At 42.8% G+C, this 17,604-nt stretch overlaps 1 protein-coding gene across 1 annotated transcript in view; it reads right to left on the bottom strand.

Annotated features, from left to right (window-relative positions):
* ttn.1 (titin, tandem duplicate 1) overlaps positions 1-17,604 on the bottom strand; it is a 145,681-nt gene that overhangs the window by 113,951 nt on the left and 14,126 nt on the right. Inside the window, 23 exon segments of the mRNA XM_072686177.1 lie at positions 841-1,119; positions 1,894-4,803; positions 4,843-5,646; positions 6,035-6,079; positions 6,409-6,921; positions 7,188-7,667; positions 8,244-8,432; positions 8,534-8,659; positions 8,928-9,212; positions 9,401-9,632; positions 9,730-9,898; positions 10,559-10,700; positions 10,791-11,051; positions 11,147-11,407; positions 11,514-11,774; positions 11,861-12,124; positions 12,628-12,888; positions 13,037-13,297; positions 13,384-13,647; positions 13,776-14,048; positions 14,191-14,457; positions 15,391-15,672; positions 15,778-17,474. Coding sequence (XP_072542278.1) covers positions 841-1,119; positions 1,894-4,803; positions 4,843-5,646; positions 6,035-6,079; positions 6,409-6,921; positions 7,188-7,667; positions 8,244-8,432; positions 8,534-8,659; positions 8,928-9,212; positions 9,401-9,632; positions 9,730-9,898; positions 10,559-10,700; positions 10,791-11,051; positions 11,147-11,407; positions 11,514-11,774; positions 11,861-12,124; positions 12,628-12,888; positions 13,037-13,297; positions 13,384-13,647; positions 13,776-14,048; positions 14,191-14,457; positions 15,391-15,672; positions 15,778-17,474 — 10,526 coding nt within the window.

Here is a 17,604-nt window from a genome sequence, read left to right as displayed (position 1 = left end):
AGGCTCACTACCATGTTTTCAAGGATAGTCTACAGACCACACACTAGTGGAGTTATCCACTACACACACGACATGTAGTAAGGTTCCCACTCAGTTCCACTCAACGCATTAAAAATCTATACAAACTTAGATTTGTCTACAACATTGATATCTGAGCTGCACAAGGCTGCACCAACACTATTCCGTACAAGATAAAGACTCCAAGAGTGTACGTGTTCTTATCAGAAGATTGTCTTCAGTGGAGAAGATCCTGGTATCACAGTACCAATATTTCCAGGATTTTCAGTAAAGAAAGTTTTTGCTTCTGACTTGGTTAAAAAAGACAGACGGGAAGAGTGTCACAAAATACGCAACACAGAAGACAACAACCTTTACGTTACACAGAAAAATAGAGAGAGAAATCCTAAAGATCCTAAAGAACCTCCACCTTCACTGCATGTCCTGCAGCACAAAAATAAAAGACTGTGTGCCAACATTAAGGCAAAACATTAAGGCTGCATGTCCTATGAAAACTCACTTCCACTCTTTGGTATTACAACACTATTCACTCAAAACACTGTGGACAGCAGATTAATGGTCTACAGGGTGACATGAAGACAGGACAGATCAGTTGGAGACATCAGATTATCAGATTATTTGACTCTACAGTGGCTAATTAAAAATCCCTCCACCAACTCACCACTTGACAGCACTTAAATCAGATACATCAAACATCCAAACTATGGCTGTAACACTATGAGCTTCCATATTCCTGCAACCTGAGTAAAGTACTTTCAGTAAAATCATTTTTCAGCAGCCTTGAAGAAGCGAAGCTTTAAAGGATAAACCCCATTCACTTACCGGTGATGTTCAGTTTAGCAGCGCAGGTATCGCTACCATGCTTGTTGGAAGCGCGGCAGCTGTATTCTCCACTGTCAGTTTTGGTTGAATTCAGGAGCTCCAGGGATGAAGTGGTGAAGTGGCTGATGATCCTGTACTTGTCGCTCTGTCTGATCTCAGAGTCCGACTTGAACCATTTGAAGGTCACGTTGGGTGCGTCTTCAGTCTCGCATTCGAACTTGGCGGCGCCGCCAACGTTAACTTCAAAGTCATGGATTTTCTTCTTGAAAACTGGAGGCACTGAATTGTGTGAGATAAAACATGCATATTAATAATCAAATAAATGATTATTAATCGGTAGCTAGACTGTGGTTGGAAGGAGGTAGTATGGATAAGGGGAAAACGGTAGTAGTCCTCAAGTGACTGTGAAAAAGAAATGAATGGAATGTGAATGTTAGGTAAAACTGTTTTTCATGAGGAGTTGATGAAGAGTCACACCATGATATGAGGTAAGAACTGAGCAGTGGGAACAGAAATAGGCAGTTTATAGGTTGAAATAATGTAAGAAGGTGACTGTTGACTTTTGCACACATGGAAGAAGGAGAAATTCCCTCCAAAAAGGTTTCGTGAAAAGGTGAAATGATGGCAATGTCCCAGCCAGCATGCTCATGTGGGGCTCACATGGGTTCCAGGTGGGCATGAGTAGGGCTCTGAGTAGGGCTGTACATGTGTTCTTACTTGGACCCAGTTGGGTTTTCCAAACTGACCCCACCATCACAGCCCACCCTAATCTCACACGGGTCCCATCTAGGCCCCATGTGCAGTATACAACCCAGAGGGCGCCCATGGTTAACCTATCCTGGTTGAGCATCCAAATGTGGGCCAACTTGAAACCCATGGACAAAACTTTCTGGATCCCAGTTGGGCCCCACATAAGCATGTAATCTGGAATGCTAGTGATACAAGTAGTGGTTAATTAGTAATGATCTGAATCGTCAACACCTAAACTGAAAACTGTTAAAGATTAGATGGCTCGTTTATGGTGGGAAAAAAAAAACATCCCCATAATACAACCTCTTGAGACCACCGTGAGCCTTGATGATGTTGAGGCCTTGGCAGCTTCACTCACAGCCTCGCATGTGTATTCTCCTTCATGTTTTTCCTTCATAGCTTTCTTGATTACTAAAGTATATGTGTTCTGGTCTTTGGAACATTTGAACTCTTTGCCAGATTTGATCAATTTGCCATTGAAATACCAGCTAACTTGAATCGCATGTTTAATTTGGACGTTAAATGTAACCACAGAATTCTCCACCACAGCAATATCTTCTAACGGCAGTTCAAACAAAAGCTCCTGATGTTCCGACAGCTCTTTTGTTTCTTCCTCTTTAAGAAAGATGAATTCTGTTCTTTCTTTCTGAATAAGACTTTCTGAAATAGACTCTTCAACTGGAATCGTTGCCATAGGTATATCAGAAGTGATGCCTGCAAGACCTGCATCCCTCTCATAGCCCTTCACTGCTAAAGATGTGTGGTATTGTTCTGCAGTCTGGATGGACCTCTGGATGTCCAGTTTTCCCTGAATCATCTGATGTGTTGACTCTCGTACAACGATCTGTTCTCGATCTGATAAACACTGTAAAGCAGCTTTACTTTCAGTCCTCAAAGCAGCAGTCTGAGTTTTTGCTGATGTCAGCACTTCTACTCCTTCTGCTAATTGCACAGCTTCCACCACTGGCGACAGTATTTCCTTTGAAGGAGCCAAACTAAGCTGTCCTTTCTGCTGCCTGAAAACATGCACTGTGTCCAGCTGTTCTGACATGAAGGTCTGTTGTTCTTGATAAACGATGGAGCGTAAGGCTGCCTGAAGTTCACACCTGAGATCAGCCGTCTGAGGATATTCCCCCTCAAATGCAACTGTTATTTCTACGGGGGCAGATGTTGTCGTAATAAGATACGAGAACATTGTATTCTTGGGTTCTTTATGGACTTTGACCGACTTCACGTCAACAATGTCCAAGCTGCGTACAACATCTGCCAGGAGTACTGGCTGATCACAAGCCACGGCACACTGCAGTGCACATTTCAGCTGGTGTTTGATGTCTAAACTGTGTGATTTTGGTACGGGGATCACAAACGTGAATTCCTTCGGAAGAGCTTGGCTGTCTTGGGACTCTGTCACTAGAAGAGGTCCTGTAGGCTGAATGACGCTACTTATTGTTGAGGTCTCTGGTTTGATAATCTCCTTAGATACTTCGCTTGCCAGAGGTTGCTTCTCTTCCATTAATACTGACCGCCTCAAGGACTGGCCCTCATGAATTTGAACGGCGAAATCCTGCTCTGCAGCCGCAAGAGCGATGGAGCTTTCTGTGGAGATGGCCTTCTCCTCGATGTGAAGAGGCTGCATGGGAAGCTTGGGCTCTACATTTAAGTTGCAAGTAAACTTCTCAGTTGCCTTCAGATTGTCTGTGTGGCCCTCCTCTAAAGTGGGCCTGTCTGACACTGACATTGCATGTAATACATTCCAGCGGTCCTCCTTTTGAACAAGTGCATGCTGCTCCTTCATGCTAGCTGTAAAGGGACTTTCCTTTGGAAGCTGCATAGGCTCTGAGACCATGTGAAGGATGCTCAAGGGTCGGGGCTCTTTTTTATGTTCTGGTGTGACCCCTTGGACAGAAACCTCAAGATATTTGGTATAATCTGCTGTCAGCTCTGTTTTCTCCTGTGTGGTGACTGCATGTGTCCGGGCTTTTTCCTGCCTCTGCACTGCCATCTGCTGGTCTGGCTCTTGTACTAAAAGAAGGCCTTCCTTGGACCAAGTAGGTTCGGACTGCACGGACGGAAGATGCAATCTGGCAGCAGCCTCTTCCCACGGTTTGATGGACACCTCTGTAGCATCTGTGGAAGAAATCTCTGTTTCCTGCTCACACCTAACAGTTGTCTGATCATCCACGGATGTTGAGTATAAAAGATTGGGGCTTTTTCTGGATTCAGCTTGTTCTGATTCGGGTTTCTCACTGCTAAATCTACCCTCGGATGGAAGAGTATTTTGATCACTGATTACCTGTAAATGGAGGACCTGGTCGTCTTCTCTCTGAGACTGCACTGAAACAGCACTGTCTAAACCTGCTATTGCTGCAGTTTGGTCTGCATTAACTTCATACGTGTCCTTGACAACTAGGGCAGATTTCAGCACCATGTCTTTGGACAGCTCTGCAACCCTTTCCACTGGTTTTTGTACCTCAAAACCAGTTTCTTTTGAAAAGGTGTGTTTCAATTCACTGACAGATGTAAGTACTGGTTTGGGTTGCTCCTTTCCTACAAGACCTTCACTGCACGCTAAGGATGGTATTGTTGAAGAATGAGGCTCTGTAAGCTGCAGATTCTCTGAAGTTACTGAAGAATGTAAGATTTTAACTCCTTCTTTTATCCTGAAGGCTTTCTCCTTCTCAGGGAATGGGATGCTCGTATGTTCTTCTTTCAAGATGACCAACTTAGTCTCAACTTGATGACTACTGCTGGCATGTTTCGGTTCTGGAACAGCATGCATCCGTTCACCTTCCATGCTAGCTAAAGGTGCAGCTTTCACGATTGTAAGAGGGGTCACGCTCTCAGAAATGGCAGACATCACCTTTGAGGGCTGTTCCTCAGAGATCTTGGGCTCTATGACCTCGGGACTCTTGATACGATCAAAGTGCTGCTCTGTGAAGCCGTGGCTCTCTTGAACAGCAGAGGTCATTGCAGCCATGTGGAGCTGCTTCAGAGGCGTGGCCACAGCTGGTTCTGGCTGAGTGGTGGCTACGCTTAATCCCTCTTGAGTGTCGTGCGACTGTAGAATTGCAGCTTGGCGAGTTACTTGCTCAACATGCATAGCTGCAGATGAAGCCTTCAACTCAGAGAGAGTACCTACGTGTTCGTATTCTACAGACTGCCTGTCTTCGGTGCCAGTGCTATAGATCATCTGCTGTCCCGTCTGCAGACTAGCTGTGGCGGAAAGATTTACACTGTATAAGCTGGACTCACTGGTTCGTTCGCACACGGACACTTTGTAAGTTGTTTGTTTCAGCTCTTGCTTTTGGGAAGTTGAGACCGTTTCAGGGAAGATAATCAATTCAGCACTGCAAGAGGCTTCTCCCAGCGGGTTGGAAGCTTTGCAAGAATAGAGGCCACTGTCACTTTGCTGAATGCCCATTATCTTAATGAAGCCAGAGCCATCTGCATTATTAACAATGCTACAGTATTTACTAGACTGAATATGACGGGCGTCTCTGAACCACTGAACGCTGGGCAGTGGAACCCCTGCAACCTTGTATTCGAAGACTGCATTGCCCCCAACTGTGCACTGTACAGACTCAGCTGCCTTGGTGAAATATGGCGGCTGTCTAGAGGATTGCTCCACTTTCTTTGTGTCCTTCACTTTAACATGAAGATAAGAGGTACAGGTTGATTTGCCAAGCCTGTTGCTGGCAGCACAAGAGTACTCGCCCTCTAATTCCTTTGTAATGTTGCTTACAACCAGAGTGTATTCGTCCTTCTCTTCGACGAATGTATAAACAGAGGAGGAAGTTATGACCTGGTCATTGTGGTACCACTGCACGATAGGTTTGGGGAACCCGGATATAACCACAGTAAATTTAGCTGTGTTCCCAACAGTTGCGATTGCTGAGGAGAGTTTGGTTACAAAAACTGGTTTTTCTATTTGTCTGCTCAATGTTTCTGAGTAGAATTTGGATTCTGGCTCAAGTTCAAAGGTTTTGCCTTTGTCTTTTATGTGAAGGCTTGTTGTGTAAGAGTCCTCTTCTGTAGAGACAGCCGAGCTAGAAAAAGCTGAGCACAAAAAGTACATTTTTATGGATTATAGAATTTGTGCTGAAGAAGAAGAATCAGAGTTCATTTTGAGCCCAGCGGTGTTTTACGCTGAGCAAGTACGAAAGTCACTAAATTAAATAGTCATTAAATTGATCTGATAGGCTGAAATAAAGCCAAATTGACTGCTTTTCATTATTCAATATATATTTAATTATTTATTATATAAATATATTGTATTATATTTGTAATACATATAATCGATTGGTGATACTTACTTTTTTTACTACTTAATTATTGTGATTCTATATGAATTATTATGGATTCTATCATTTATTATATATAAACTTAATAATACTTATAATAATATCATTTTGATTTTATTTATTTATTTATTTTATTATTTTACCTCTGGCTTCCTCCACCTGTGGGGGCTCCTCTTCCACTTTCGGCACTGTGAAATGAGAACAAATGAAATGTAAGAGGTTGGAAAGCAGATTCTGTGTCGTCTCTGTAAAAATACAAATCCATTTTCTGCTCAAAACATATGAAAATGGACCACATCTCCCTAGAAGAACATCCTTGAAGGATGTCCAGCATAGTCCCAGTGATAGTCACTCCCTACTAAGTGATCTTTTTCCTTTTGTTGCAATTTTCCGAGAGATGTCAGATTCTCTTTATGTGATTTATGTGGCATAAGAGTGAGCCTACTCAAAACATTGAAATTACCCGTGAAGCCTGATCTACAGAAGAAGATAAGGACCAAAGCATGCAAATGCAAACCTGTCTCAAGTCTGAGCTGGGTGCTGCACGCATTATCTCCAGCAGCATTGATAATCTGGCATGTGTAAGTGCCTCCTTGCCTGGCACCAATATTCATTACATTTAAGCAGCACAAGGGCCCGTCATGTTTCAGAGAGTATGACCTTGACTCTTCAAGAATCAAGTGGTTATTCAGCCAAACCACATGTGGAGAGAGGATTCCTTTGATTACACAATATGGAGACACATTCTCTTTTTGCTTGGTAAGGATTTCTGGGGGCAGTTTCACAAGAAACTCGGGCTCGACTGCTGCATTTCTACCATGCTCCACCAGTGGCACAACATCTGGGAAGTAAGGTCGGCATACTGGCCACTTTGCTTTCAGGGAGGAGGGATGAAGTGGTCCAATGTTCTGTATGGACTCCTGTTTGTCTTGCTCAGAGGCCTTTGTACTGGTCTCACATTCACTTTTAGAAGATTTACTGACAGATTCAGAAGTGATGGGGGTTTCTGCTTTGGGGGTTGCTTCCTTAGCTGAGTGAGAATAAAGTTAAGGACATTTATTAGGGATTATTCATCAGTAAGAGGGAATTTTAGCATTGATCAAGGTGTTAGTGGGATGGGAGGATGGTGTTAGGCCAGGCTTCTGAAAGATTAACCAATTAACAGGATTAAAATTAATTACATGAAATATTACATTGTAAATTACACTTTGTTACATCCTTATGGGAAATTAAACGGCAGCTTTAAGCAGGATGGGATGGAATGAACATCATAGAAAGTACAAAACCTGTAACCACCTTCTACTGTGAGCCGTGCAGATGTGTGATTTTCACCGTGTCTATTTTTTACAGTACAGCAGTAACTTCCCTGGTCCGCAAGTTGCACGTTCAGTATGACAAGGGACAAGACCTCTCCGTGATCCAGACATTGCACTCTGTCTGTCTTCATAAGCATCTGTCCATTATGGTCCCACACAATTTCGGTAAGAGGCTGCCCATCAAAAGAGCAGCTAAACTGAGCCATTTCACCCAGACTGACTATCACGTCATTCATTTTCACGAGCACAGCTGGACCCTTGGCACACTCTTCCACCAAAGACATCTGCAGCTGGACATCGATGCTTTTCACGGAAGTTGTGGACGTTGCCACAGTGGACACCATTTCAAACGTTTGAACGGAGGAAGAAGAATAAGTCTCAGTCAGGGTGTGCGAAGTGACCCTCTCCGAAAGAGATACTCCAGTGCTTGACACACTACTTACAGTTTTCACACTGAGATCTGAGCAATAAAAAATATAATTAGAGTAAAATACAGTATGTCAATCTCAAAGTCCACTCTGTGGAGGCAGTTGGAAAGGTGAGGTGTCGCAGTTCTTCAACAAAGATCTCCATGCAAGTAGTATTTCTTTAACGGTATAAGAGTATAGATCTCTTCATTCATTCAAGAATATATATTTCGGGATTTTGAGCATTAAGACAGATCTAGTAATCTGAAGAAAGCCATCAATGACCAAAAAAGTGGAAACTTCCCGATCTATAAGTGGTGAAAAGCAGGTTTGGTAGATTTGACAGGGCAAAGAAACAAAGATGGGTAGTTATTTCTGAAGTCTGCATAATCCTAAGAGCTTTTACACCTAGAGTTGAACTGCTGAAGAATACTTTAAGAGTTTCTGGAGGTTTAAAAAATCACATTAAAGCAAACTAATAGGAAAGTAAACTTCCTTATATGAACAATTACTGAGAACATCAATATTTTAAACTTAAGCTTATATTACATTTGCACATCCTGCTTTATCATGAGCAATTGACTGACATCCAATGTTGTTAAAATAAAATAAAATAAAAAGAAACTGACCGTTGACTCTCAGAACTGCAGAACATGAGACCATTCCTGAGGAATTACGAGCAACGCAAGTGTACTCTCCCTCATCCTCAGCATATGCTCTGACAATCTCCAGCTGGAGGCAGTTATCATACTGAGACATTCTAAAGGTGTCAGACTGCTTAAGCTCTTTATCTTTGCAGTACCAAGTAACTGTCAGATCTACAAAAAAAATGAAAAAGAAAGAGGAGGTTTAATGGAAACTGATTACTAATCAATATGCATTGATTTATTATTAAGGTTAGCTGAGAACTGAGACTTACCCTCTCCAGAGACATTGCACTGGAATCTGGCAGACTCTCCCTGTTCAACACTGACATCATGTATAGAAGACAGAATCACAGGTGGTGCCAATGGAAGTCCAACCTCTGGAGAAACCACCTCTGGAACTGATTAAAGTGGGAAAAATGGTTAGTAATCTATACTCTGTGTAAATAATTTATTGCTCTCACGCAAAATCCTTGTATTTCCTTGTATTACATAATGTAAATCTGGCAAGTGTTCTTTACATTGTATCAAAATTTCATGAAAACTGGACCAACGGAAAATTCTCCTTGCCATCTTGGAGATACAAGGTTTTTGTGTTTCCGTGACGATATTAAATGTTTGAACTACTGGATTTTTTACTTAACTTCCAACTGCCATCCACAGACTTACCTTCCACATTCAGCACAGCAGAACTGGTGGCTTGACCAAAGTCATTGCTTGCCTCGCAAGTATACTGAGCTGCATCTTCTGGGAAGACCTCAATGAGCAGCAGAGTGTATTCATTTCCCTCTCTGTGGAACTTACACTTGAATCCAGAGGATAGCGCCTGAGAGTCCTTGTACCAGGTGGCCTGAGGCTGAGGGATGCCGGTCACTTCCACAGAGAAGCGTGCAGGTTTGCCAGCTTCGACGGACAGAGGCTCCATGTGCCTGATGATCTGAGGAGGCTCAGGGACTTTATCAAAGAAAAGAACATTGATTGAGACAACTGGAAAGAGTCGATGATCTCCACACACTTATCCGAACAAATATTTGAAACACTAAGAGGCCTCTGATCTTATCCAGTGGGCCTAGATTGCTACCAATAAGCAGTAAAGGACAGTGTCCAGTGGAATGTACATGTACATGGGACGCCTGACTCACTCTTGACATGGAGGTTCACGATGCTGCTGTTCTTCCCAGCAATAAAGGTGTATTCCCCAGCGTCGTTCCTGTATGTCTCGGTAATCGTCAAGCGATGCACCTTTCTAATAGTCACATAGTTGAAACGGGTCTCAACAGAGAACTGAATCTCAGCGCCATTTCTTAGCCAGCGGCCCTCGATTTCCTCCTCACTGACTTCAAACTCAAACGTGGCTCTCTGCTTCTCAACCACCTGGTTTGAGAGAAAATGAGTTATGAGTAAAACGATCATGTCAATTCCATGTAATATCATTTGTGTTAGTGATGAGAGTGGGAGGAGAGATAATTACAGTGATGTCCTTCTCAGCAGGCTTGGAGATGTGAACATCCTTGCCCTCTACAGTGAGGTGAGCCTTAGACATGCTGGAGCCAGCAACCACAGAGTACTCGCCGGCATCCGACATTCGCGTGGTCTGGATCATCAAGCGCTGCGTGTATTTGTCCATGGTGGCCTTGAACCTAAAATATTGAGAAATTATATTTTTGAGCAACATTTATTGTTTATTATTTATTGTTATGTATTATCAATAAATAGCAATATTTATTGATATTTTTACTTTTTGTATTTTGTTTTATCTGGATGTTACACTGTTCTCAAATTTCCAAAAGACCAATAAAAATGCTCCAAAAAGACTTTTTGACATTTTCCCTTCTTATGTAAAGTGGCTATTTTGGAGATACAAGGTTTTTGTGTGACAGTAATGGTGTTATTTATTATACACTATATGGACAAAAGTATTGGGACACCTGCTCATTTACTGTTTCTTACTGTACTGTAACTGTCTCTACTGTCCAGGGAAGAAGGCTTTCTGCTAGAATGGAGGAGCACTGCTGTGAGGATTTGATTGTATTCAGTGACAAGAGCATTAGTCTCCACAGCTCATCCCAAAAATATTGGCTGGAGCTCCAACCATCATTCCAGAAAGCACACTTCTTCCACGGCTCAATGCTGGGGGGCTTTATACCCCTTTAGCCCCCCCCTGGCATTGGGCAGCATGGTGCCAATAAGTTCATATTTATCTGCTCCAGAGAGTCCTATTCTATTGGCAATACTTCCCTACTTAGACTAGACAAGACATAACTGATATGAGGGTTTGCTAAAAAGTTGATAAAGAGTACCTGTCAGATAAGTCCAGTTCCTGCCCATCTTTCATCCATGTGACTTGAACATTGGGCTCAGACAGCTCACATTCAAAGATGGCCTTTTTCTTCTCGGTGACTTTGATGTCTTTGATGTGTTTGGTGAACTCAATGACACGAGCTAGAAAAGAAAATATTACAGCATGATCAGAATAGAAAACCTCTAAATTCTGCACAAGATTCTTTTGTAGGAGGTTGAAGAAGAACTTACCCTCCACAAAAAGCTTAGCTGATGTCTCGGCAGATCCAGCCACAAACTTGTACTCTGCACTATCGCCAAAGTGCACGTTACGGATGGTCAGAGAGTGAGTGAGCTGTTTAGATCGGACCTGGCATCTGTCTGTGGAGCGAATCTCCACACCATTCTTCAGCCATTTGTAGGTGATGCCCTCATAGTTGACCGTCACCTCAAATGTGATGGTGTCCTTCTCTTGAGCGTTGAGGTCTTTGAGCATGGAGGTGATCAGAATGGCTGGAAGATTCGAGAAACAATGCAAGTGTATATTATTATTATATTGGTGAAGACCAACAACCATGAAGAAAATTCACACGGACAAACTGACTTACGGCTAACGGTCAGAGTAGCGGAGACTCTGTCATTTCCACACACGAAAGTGTACTCTGCAGCATCATCTTTGCTGGCGTTAATGATCTTCAGTTGGTGGAGCTTGCCTTGCACCACAATACTGAACTTCTCACTCATCTCAATCTCGACTCCATTTTTCAGCCAGGTGGACGGGACATTGAAATGTGAAACCTCACACTCGAATGTGGCCACCTGGGTCTCTGGAACCTCAATGTTCTTCATGGGCTTTGTGACCTTCAAAGCTGATCAATGGAATGAACATTCACATTAATATGCAATACATGTCCAAATATATCAGAGGTACTGTCTACTACTACACAATAGCACATAGGAGGTTTCTGCACTTACATTCAACATGCAGATGTGCACTGCACTGCAAATGTCCGAACATAGCAATGTATTCTCCTTCCATGTTGTCTTCCACGCTCTGGATGACCAGCTTATGTGCTTTCCTCTCTGAGAGGATCTTTATGTTAGAGCTTGGCTTAAGTTCTTGGTTTTTGAACATCCACTTAACTGGAATGTTATCATGGGATAGGCTCAGCTCAAAAGAGGCGGTGTCACCCAGCAGTGAGGTAACATCCTTAGGCTTCTTCACTATTTTGATAGCTACAGGATAGAAGCCAGGAGTTAAAATCAGAGTCTAAAGATTGATTTGACATTAATGTGAAAGAATTCCTTGGTTGAATACTTACTCTCAACGTTCAGTCTGGCATTAGCAGACAGCTTTCCGAGCTTGAATCCGTAAACTGATTCATCCTGGGTGTTGCAGTTATTGATTTTTAGGGTGTGGATCATTCCGTCGACTGTGATCTCATATTTATCACTTGGGACAATCTCCACTCCGTTCTTGATCCACTGGGATCCTTTTACATCCAAATGAGTGAGTTCAAGACTGAACACTGCCTCCTGAGTCTCAGTGACAGTCTGGTTCTTGATGGTCTTTTTGATCTTAACAGCTAGTAAAAGATAAAAAGAAAAAAAACAATAACAATTATTCAAATTCATAAAGAGAGACCAAATACACCAAATGGACAAAAGTATTGGGACACCTGCTCATTCATTGTGTCTTCTGAAGAAGATGGCTTTCTACTAGATTTTGGAGGAGCATTGCTATGAGGTCAGGATGTTGGAGGATCACCACCCCACCTCACCCCAAAAGTACTGGATGAAGCTCCACCACCATCATTCCAGAGAACACAGTTCTTCCACTGCTCCACAGCTCAATGCTGGGGGACTTTATACCCCTCTAGACCAATAGTTTTATGTTTATCTGCTCCAGAGAGTCCTATTCTATTGGCAGTACTTTTCTACAAAGACTAGACAAGCTGTGTGTGAGTATGTGCATTTGCACATCTGTGTCAGCCATAGGTGCAACTTAAAGTAGCTGAATGCATTCATTAGAAGGGGTGTCCACAAACTTATTGAACAATAATAAGGTATGCAGACTATAGGAATGTACCTTCAACTTTTAGGTTGGCAGATGTTTTGGAGTTTGCCACCTGGTAGGTGTACTCTCCAACGTCCTGTGGCCTCGTGATGGCGATGACAAGGCGTCTTACAGTGCCTATATCTTCACTCTTGACATTGTCACTGAAGTCAACGTGCTGTCCATCCTTAAACCACTTTCCCTCAGCAGAGGGGTTGGCCACTTCACATTCCAGCTCAGCAGTCTGGGACTCCGCCACTGTCAAATCATGCAGAGGTCTACTTATGGCACCACCTAGTGGAGAAGAAATTAATAATCAAATTAAATGATTCACATCCCTCAGAACTGTGTATCATTGCCCAAGGGTAAAATAAAATAAAATAAGCCATCAGATTAAATTACAGTGGCTCATAACAACTGGTCAAATATACTGTTCATATACCTGAAACGACAAGCTTTGCACTGGAAGTCTTTTCTCCTGCAGCAAATGTGTACTCTCCCTCCTCATCCTTCATGGTATTCATGACAGTGAGTCTATGCTGAGTACCCTTGGCCTCAATCTTGTAGTTGGGGCTAGTTTTAAGAGGCTGATTCTTGAAGGTCCAAAGACCATCAATACCAGGGTGAGACACTTCAACCTCAAAGGTGACATTCTGGGTCTCAGTGCAAACACAGTCCTCCATGTGCTTCACAATTGAGATTGCTGAACAGAAAAAAAGTGCCAAATTAGCATAACACTGACAATAAAATTCAAAAAATCACCTAGAACCTAGATTATCTAGAACATACCTTCAACTCTCAGACTGCAGGATGATTCAACTCTACCAACAACCAACTTATATTGGCCTTCATCAGAAGCAAAGGTCCTACTCAATACCAGGCGTTGTTTGGATCCCTTGGCGACCATTTGTACTCTTTCGCTGGGGACCACCAGTTTGTCATTGTGGTACCATTTCACTGAGCTGATATCAGCAGCAGTGATTTTGGCCTCAAAGACAGATTTTGTGCCCTCCACTGAAGAGATGTCTTTTAATGGTGTCACGAAGTCAATGGCTATTAAAGAAAAAAATAAACAAATAAATAAAAATATAAATTCCTGCTCACACAACTATTAACCATCAATAAAGACCAGCCAAACTTAAACAGCTGCTTAAAATATCAAACAAATATCAAAAGCTTACTTTGAACGGTAAGCTTTCCAGCTGTGGAAATGTCTTGGGTGGGAACAACGAAGGAGTACATCCCAGCGTCATCTTTTTTAGCATCTTCAATGAGAAGCTTGTGGGTCTGCTTGTCAATCACAATGTGAATTCGATCTGAGGCAGAGATGGCCTGACCACTCTTCATCCAAGTTCCCTCTACGTTCTCCTGAGAGAATCGCACCTCCAGTTGGGCGATATCACCCTCACAGATCATCAGGTCAGAGAGGCCTTGCATCAGCGTAACTGGACGCACTGTAGTAAACAGAATTCCACATGAATCAAAGATCAACAGTTGTCTTATGCAATATAAAAATTACAAGTAAAGACAAGTCTCGTCCTTGATATTTCAAATATGACTTTTGATAAATGTAAGAGTTCCATTAGATATACTAACGTTTCATCTTCAGGGAGGCACTTGTCTTTAGATCGCCCACTTTGAAAGTGTATTTGCCTTGATCCTCTTTCTTCACATCTTTTACAGACAGGCTATGGCGACCACGACGTGAGGAGACGACGTATTTGAGGCTGGGAGTGATCTCTTTGTTCTCGAAGTACCAGGTGCCCTCAGCATCCTCACGGGATAAGACACACTCAAACTCTCCAGTGTATGTCTCAGGTACTTCTGTGTTCTCAAGGTTTTTCAAAATCTCAAGAGGTGCACCTTTGTGAAGAATAACAGACAATTATCAACACTGCAGAGAATGCACAGCACCATTAATTCCCATGAATGCATTTGGACATGAAATTAGTAATGAAGGGGCAAGCATGGATGCTAGTGTTTCAGAGTGTGCCCATGTCTGTGTTACCTTCTGGCTCCAGCCTTTTAATAAGTCTGTTATACTCAGATCTGCCAGAGTCGTTAGCCACACTCAGCTAATGATAACATTTCTCTGTACTCTGTGAATCCAATCAGAACTAATTGTATCTCTTGAGACACTGACACTTTGTCCGGTCTGACACAGATAGAAGACTGACCACTGGGCTCCCCTGCTACTTCTGCTATCTAATTATTTTCTTCTATTATTATTATTACTATCATTATGTATTTGGCTTGCTCACCGGAGTCTTTATGTTTTATGTTTTGTTCATCTATGATTACTGTATTTCTGTGAAGCTGCCAGTTGTTACAAAAATTTCTGTAAAATGCCAGAATTTGAAGGAACACTGTAGGTGCTGTAGGTGGTAGCATAAGATGCAAAGGTGGATAGAAAATATAAGCTGAATACTATTTATTACCTTGACCACCAAATGGACAAAAGTATTGGGACACCTGCTCATTCATTGTGTTTGGAAGCTTTCTACTAGATTTTGGAGGAGCATTGCTATGAGGTCAGGATGTTGGAGGATCACCACCCCACCTCATCCCCAACTCATCCCAAAAGTAGTGGATGGAGCACCACCATCATTCTAGAGAACACAGTTCCTCCACTGCTTATGCAATATAAATATTACGTTATTAAGTTTACAAGTAAAGCTGCAAGTTGTTAAAAATTTATGTAAAACGCCAGAATTTGAAGGAACACTGTAGGTGCTGTAGGTGGTAGCATAAGCTGCAAAGGTGGATAGAAAATATTAGCTGAAAACTATTTATTACCTTCAACATAAAGTCTTGCACTTGTTCTAATGTGGTCGTCCTCTGCAACAACACAGCTGTACTCTGCCTCGTCGCTCATGGCTATGATCAGCACAGACAGGAAGTGCACCTTTCTGTCAGAGTGCATCCTGTACTTATCTCCAGAGAAAATCTCTGCATTGTTCTTCAGCCATTTGACCTTGACAAAAGGCTCATTTGTCTCACATTCAAAGGTCACCATGGTGTCCTTCTCTTTGGCACTTTGATCTTCAAGTAATTGTGTATAGGAAATAACTTGTTTTGCTGAAAAAAAGAATGGAGGTAAAGGGATGGAAAGGGTTAAAACTGAAAGAAAGTGCTTCAGGGTACATTCTGTAGCTTTTTACTGAAAAACAAGTATTTATTTACCTTGAACCAGCAAGAATGCATGGCTAGAGGTCTCTCCTGCAATGTTCATGGCTTTGACCATGATGCTAGCTGAATCTTCAGCAGATACATCCTTAATGACCAGTTCGCAGACATGATCTTCAGGCCAATACCAGCTAATGTGGTTGGATTTCTCCATCAAAACTCCATTCTTGAACCACTGGCATTCTGGATCTGGCCTACCGGTAACTCTGACGCGGAAGCGCACTTCATCGCCCAGAGCGACGGTCTGACTCTGGATACGTTCGGTAATCTTAGGAGCTTCCATACTTGGTGAAAGGATCACTCTGTCAGGTTTAAGTTTGGTAGCAGTGACTTTTCGCTCCTCCTCTTTTTTCTTCTCAGCTTCGGTTAGTTCTTTGGTGTGGTGAAGGAGTTCTTCTTTCCTCTTCCTAAGCATGTCTTCATAGGACTCGTCCTTCTTGCGGGACTTGAGCTCAACGGCGGTGATTGCTTCATAGTAGCCCTCCTGAGTCCTGCGCTTAAATTTGCTCCTCAGCTCTTCTGTTTCTTCTGTTAACTTCTCATGGATTACCCTCTCAGCTTTCCTCAGTCTGACCAACTCCTTGATCTCTTTAGAGACGTCTGACTGCTTCTCAGGTTTCACGACCTCAAAGGACACTCTGCCATGCTCTTGTAAAGCAGGTGCAGGAGCCTTAATCTCAGGTGCCCGACGCAGGACAGTTCGGAAGTCCTCCTTCTGCTGGATCTCAAACTTCACAACATGCTCAACTGGGCCTTCGGGGTTTTCGGCCACAACTTTCACATCACCGGAGTCGTAGGATTTGCAATCTACGATCTCTAAGTAGTGAATGCCATCATACTGTAGTCTAAATCTCTTACTCTTGCGGATAAGCTGTCCATTAAGGTACCAGTTAACCTTGGGTGTTGGGTATCCAGTAACTCTGCAGCGGAATTTTGCTGTTTCCCCCTCCAGTACTCTTACTGGCTCTGGAAGCAGGACGATCTCAGGTTTAGTTTTCTCTGATGTGTCATCTCCAGTAACTCCTGAGGGACCTCCCTCATGAGCAATGCGCTCCATTTCGTCTATTCTCTGTCCCCTCCTACCCTCTGGCAACTGACTTTCCTCAACTAGACTCTTCTCGTCTTTCACAATCAGAGTAGCGGAGGTCTGGTCAACACCAAATTTGTTAGTAGCTCTGCAAGTGATGACACCACTGTCTCTGGCATAAGCAGCTTCATAGTCAAGGCTGCAGTATCCAAACTCATTAACCATACGTAGTCTGTTAGCAGCTGCCAGAGGTTTCCCATCATGCAACCACTCAACAATCATTGTGGGGTCACCAATAGGGGTCAGTCTACATTCAAAGTGCACAGGGCCAAATTGCTTGAGCCTGACTGAAGTCAGTTTCTTTTTGAAGTGAGGCTTCTGCTGCTTCTCCTTGTCATAAAGGTCACCCTCCTCCCATTGTTCCTGACCATAGCGGAGGTGCAGTGGCTCCAACTCTGGTGCAGCAATTTCCTTAGCCTTGTAAGTTCCTTTAGGAATGATCAGTTTTCTCTCTCGCTGAGGCTCCACTGCTTCTACCTCAACGTTGACTCTGCAGCGTGTGGTATCTCGGCCAGCTTTGTTTATAGCTGTGGCTGTGTACCAAGCGCTGTCAGAACCAGAGCTCTGGGGGATCTTAAATTGACCCTCGCCCTTGCCACCTTCAATCCTAAAAGACAAGCATAATTTCAGTTATGCCACATTGATATTGGTCAAAACAGATCATAATATCGTCCATGTATTGTACACTACATCATGGGCAATACATCTGACACTATGGTGACACTATTTACTGCCAG

This window comes from Salminus brasiliensis, chromosome 8, assembly GCF_030463535.1.
Source record: "Salminus brasiliensis chromosome 8, fSalBra1.hap2, whole genome shotgun sequence".
Lineage (NCBI taxonomy): Eukaryota > Metazoa > Chordata > Actinopteri > Characiformes > Bryconidae > Salminus > Salminus brasiliensis.
The sequence above is the reverse complement of the archived record's forward strand: the minus strand, read 5'-3'. Positions and strand labels throughout refer to the sequence as shown.